Source organism: Bremia lactucae, linkage group LG19, assembly GCF_004359215.1.
Source record: "Bremia lactucae strain SF5 linkage group LG19, whole genome shotgun sequence".
NCBI lineage: Eukaryota > Oomycota > Peronosporomycetes > Peronosporales > Peronosporaceae > Bremia > Bremia lactucae.
In genome coordinates this window covers 1043159-1048076 of record NC_090628.1, presented here as the reverse complement: position 1 = coordinate 1048076, position 4918 = coordinate 1043159, and the positions used below count along the sequence as shown (strand labels likewise).

General features: G+C 45.3%; 1 protein-coding gene across 1 annotated transcript; it reads right to left on the bottom strand.

The window, feature by feature from the left end:
* Positions 1-2061: 2061 nt before the first annotated feature.
* CCR75_006231 (uncharacterized protein) lies at positions 2062-3651 on the bottom strand (the record flags this gene model as incomplete). Its single annotated transcript, XM_067964301.1, has 1 exon — positions 2062-3651. One exon carries the CDS (start codon positions 3649-3651, stop codon positions 2062-2064), a length of 1590 nt encoding a protein of 529 aa, XP_067823678.1.
* Between the last annotated feature and the right edge of the window lie 1267 nt (positions 3652-4918).

Sequence of the window (4918 nt, the reverse complement as noted above, 5' to 3'; positions counted from 1 at the left end):
AAGGAGTAGTCTCTCCAGACAAGCTATTGATTAGCCGTTCTGGCAAAAGCCACGGCTTCTTTTCATGGGCGAGATGAAACAGTTCACTGTCTTCACTCCCCTGAGTAGTACCCACTGAAGCAGGGGTACCACAAGAACATTTCTTACGATGGCTTACACCATCGTCATCACCTTGCACAGAAACAGGTGCAGGTGACCGTACGGGAGACAGAACGGGCGATGAGAGATCATCCTCATCGTCGGAGCCAAATAGACTATTAACTCGTCTATCAGAATGAGCCCTCTCATTCGAAGGCTCATATTCAGCCGCCTGACGTCAATCAATCGACTGTTCCGTTCTCCCCGAGTCGGCCATTTCGTCCGACTCGCACTCGTAGTCGACCTCCAAAGAGGGGTCGTATTCACGTGGTGAATCACCACGTGGATTCGCAACATCTAGTGTTGTGCGATGGAAGATACTACGACAGACGTTCCGTCTGCCGCAAGAGATAACAGTGCGTCACTCGCGGCTGCACGAGCCGCAGCCGAAGGCGCAGCACTATCGACACCCCGCATGAGTTGATTCTTCATGCAATGGAATTTAAAATGATGGTTCTGACCAACTAACATCATTTAAATTTAAGTGGTCACATAGCGACCACTCCGTCTAATAACAGTCAGAGTGATTTAGTTTGTCTAAGGGAGGGGTGATGTAACGGGGTGCATCGTTACATGAAATTAACACTTAAAGGTTATTGATTAATATATTATCTAAAAGGTAGATAATATTTGGAGGATATTACTTTATATAGTAATGTTCAGAATTCTTATCCATAAATAGGTATAGACCATTACATCTATTTATTCCGCAGATTAATTAGCTGTAGAGATAAACAAAAGAGAGATACAGATAAGATATATAAGAATTCACTTGCATGTTAAGTATTAGATTATAAGTAAGTTAGCATTCACAAGATAGAAAGAGAGATACTTAATTGTATTGATACAGTTTTCATTTTACCCTCTTTTATCTAGTTACCTTAAAAAGTAGTCTTCCTCTGCAGGTACTAGTGTATGTGAAGTAACGTAAGGCACCACTCGCAACTGAAGAAGTACGAAGTGGACTTGTACTGAAGCAGTACGAAGTGGACTTATACTGAAGCAGTACAAGTCGTAGTGCCCCGTTACAGCGGGGGGTGGTAGCGAAAACTGAAGGGTGGTTAGTGGATCCCTTTTACTTTTTCTCTAAATTAAAGCCTTAGTATCGCCGTATAATAGCTTAGACTCTTTATGCACTTGTAACCTTCCTCTGCGCTTCAGTGTACGCGAAGTAATCGAGGCGCCTCATTCTCACTGTTATTAGTGTAGGTTGACTAGTTCTGTTGTCAGTGCTAGCAAAAGGTGCCCTGTTACAAGCACCGTCACAATGTCATTAAATTTTCGTTATTTTAATAAAATCCTTTATCGATTTGAGTTAATGAAACTGTACTTCCCATTTGTGATTAGTGCCCTGAATATTTGGAACTAGACAGACACCGTCCTAAAGCTTTACTTGATCTAATAGTTTTTTTTTCTATTACTATCTTTACATTTCTTACAGTTTGTTTTAAGCAAAATCGCCATAAAATTCTACTACTGTCGGAGAGATGAGTCTTCTGCGTTGTGATCACGGTCATGATTACAGGCGCAGTCGTACAAGCCAGTGCTTTGCGCTCTTATTGGTGGAAAAGAAATAGTTCTATAAGTAAAAAGTAATCGTAGGCATCCGATCTGGGTGACGTGATGCCAGGATCGATCAACAAGCTTCCATTCCCAACACTCAAGAAGGTCGGATAGAAAATTCGGCTATCAGCTCACTACAATGGTTGCTATTGTTTAAATAACAAAATAGTGGGTTTGGCGCTTTATTTTGGACGACTTTGGCGACATTGCTCTTAAGACCCGCATCTTTATTTTTTGTGAAAGCCCTTTATTGCCTTGTTACACGCTAAATGGAAATAACTCACGACAAATCGATGCCAGTTAAATTACTAATACGCAAATGTCCCTTAATTAATACAATCTAGTGATCTTCCTAATTCGCTATCCTAGTACTGGAATTTGACTTCCACCCGACATTCGCCACGGAGTGGTCGTTTTGGACTTTTGCCACTTGGCACTGAATTCGTCCTGAATATCTTGAATTGTCTTGTTGTACGTTTCAGGCACTAATGTGAAGAAAAACAGGAACGACAGCGAGATCATATACATGAACGGCACGAAACTAAAGCTTGCCAAAGCATCCGCGAGGTATGGATATGTGAGTCCAACGAGGAGACTGCAAAGCCAGCTACAGCCAACGCAAATCGAACAACCCAATGCTCGCACATCGTCAGGGAACATGTCTGCCATAATACCCCATGCTAATGGTCCAAGGCTCGCTCCAAACGTCGTGACGTAGAGTGCCACAAATAAGATTGAAAGTGGCGAAAAACTCGTGACCAAAGACACCGTGAGGCCAATTGCGCTAAGCAGCATCCCAACAAAGCCACACAAGATTAACATGCGATTGCTAGTCCGGGCAACCAACATGCCACAGATTAAGGTGGGCAGTACATTCACGAAATTCACAATTAAAACACCAATCCGGCTATCAGACAAGCCCGCTTTTTTAAATATCCCCGACGAGTAAAAGAACACAGCATTCACGCCCGTGAGTTGCTGCGCACCTGCAACGCCAATAGCCGTGAGCATTTGCGGAAGCAGCGACGAAAAGAGCCTGGAGACTGAACTGGCTTGGCCCATGGTCGAAGTGGGGGCGACCATGGAGAGACCAAGGTCCTGGAGTCGAACGCTCCCGACGCGAGTCGCGTCGGGGTCTTGTTGCTGCTGATTAATCCACTTCTTCGCCGTATAGACATTGTCCTCGCCATACAATTGCGCAAGAGCTTCCTCAGCTTCAGCGGAATTGTTCACCATCAAGAGCCAAGCGGGACTTTCGACGAGGACGACAGGAGCAAGCCCTAAGAAGACAGACCCAAGAATGATGGGAAACCCCGCGATATATCGCCACCCCATACTCGTGCTCGCAAAGAAGAAGGTAATGGCCACGAGCAAATGACCGAGTGTCACAGAGATCTGAAAACACACGCCTAGTTGAATGCGGAGGTGAGGGGGACAGATTTCGCCAATAAATCCAGGAATCACAGCCGCGGACCCGCCTGCGGCAATGCCGGCCAAGACTCGGCCAATTGTAAACACTGCAATCGAATGAGCTGTAGCCTGTATCGCGCCACCCGCAATCATAAAGAGACAATTGGCCATCATCGTTCGCTTGCGTCCAAATTTGTTCGAGACTCGTCCAATTAGTAGCGACCCGAGCATGCCTCCAACGATCCAGGAACTCACGGCAATGGTCCATTGAGTCTTAGTATGTCCGGGAAACATTAGGCACGTACCGGATACTACGGGCCTTGCGTCGCAGTCTTGGACGTTGTTGAAGATCGAGTTGTTCATTTGGGAAGTCGACCATCCAAACTGAATGGCTTGGAGCACGGCGACGAGGATATTGGCGTAGAGGCGCCACGTTGGCTTCACGAGAATTGTTTCCTCGTCGTTTATCATGACCATGGGTGTTGGAGCGATCCAGACGTATCCGCTGGTGCCACTAATCATAGACGCGGCGAGATCCATGGTGCTAGCAGGATGCAAGGAATCGAATGACGTCTGTCGCGCGCTTCTGCGCGAGGACCAACGTGGTAATTTCGCTATTGAACGACGCGTGTAAAGTCCTTCATCAAACTGTCCAATTGTCACGCGGTTGTGATGTGCACAATCGCGCGTTCATCGATGACAATGCATGAGATATGGAAGCTTTCCGTGTGATTCATATTTTGGCTGTGCAAAATTGACCTTGAATCACATGACCAAAAAAGTTTAATTATACGAAAGAACGTCTAAAACCCGGTAGTCAGTGGCCAATGCCCTTATTGTAAACGCGGTCCAGTCAGTACTGGACGCGCCCAAAGAGAAAATATTATAGTTAAGTTATTTTCAAATGAATAGAAACAGAAAAATTTAATTATATTGAATACAATTAACTTTTACCCTCTCTGGAGCAAGTGTTAGAGTCTTCCTCTGCACGTACTAGTGTACGTGCAGAGACTTGAGGCACCACTCACACTGAAGCAGTTCGAAGTGGACTCGTACCGAAGCAGTACAAGTCGGCAGTGCCCCGTTACACCTGGTAGCACTTTGTAGTACAATTCAATCATCTGACATGGAGATGTTAGATGATAATGGAAATACGCATCATGTAACGGGGCACTACAACTTGTACTACTTCAGTACAAGTCCACTTCGCACTGTTTCAGTTGCGAACGGTGCCTTTGGTCACTTTAAGTACACCAGTGCGTGCAGAGGAAGACTACTCTTTTAGACAACTACCTTAAAGAGGGTTAAATGAACACTATATTAATATAATTGAGTTTCTTTCACTTTCTATCTGTTAATGCTTGTTCTCCAAATGATCTTATCGATAATATATTTATTAACACCCTTAAGTGTTAATTTCATGTAACGGTACACCCCGTTACATCACCCCTCCCTTAAACGACAATCACTCTGACTATCATTGGATGGAGCATTCACTATGTGACCACTTAATTTAAGAATGATGTTCATTGGTCAGAACCATCATTTTAAACTCCATCGCATGAAGAATAAATCCATGCGGGGTGCTGGTAGTGCGGAGCCTTCGGCTGCGGTTCATGCAGCCGCTGGTGACGCACTAATGTCTCTTGCAGTATCTTCTTCGCGCAACACTAGATGTTGCGGGTGCACGTGGTGGGTTACCACGTGAAGTTGACGCCTCAATGGAGGTCGACTACGAATGCGAGTCGGACGAAATGGCCGACTCGGGGAGAATTGGACAGTCGCCTGACAGACGTCAGGCGGCTGG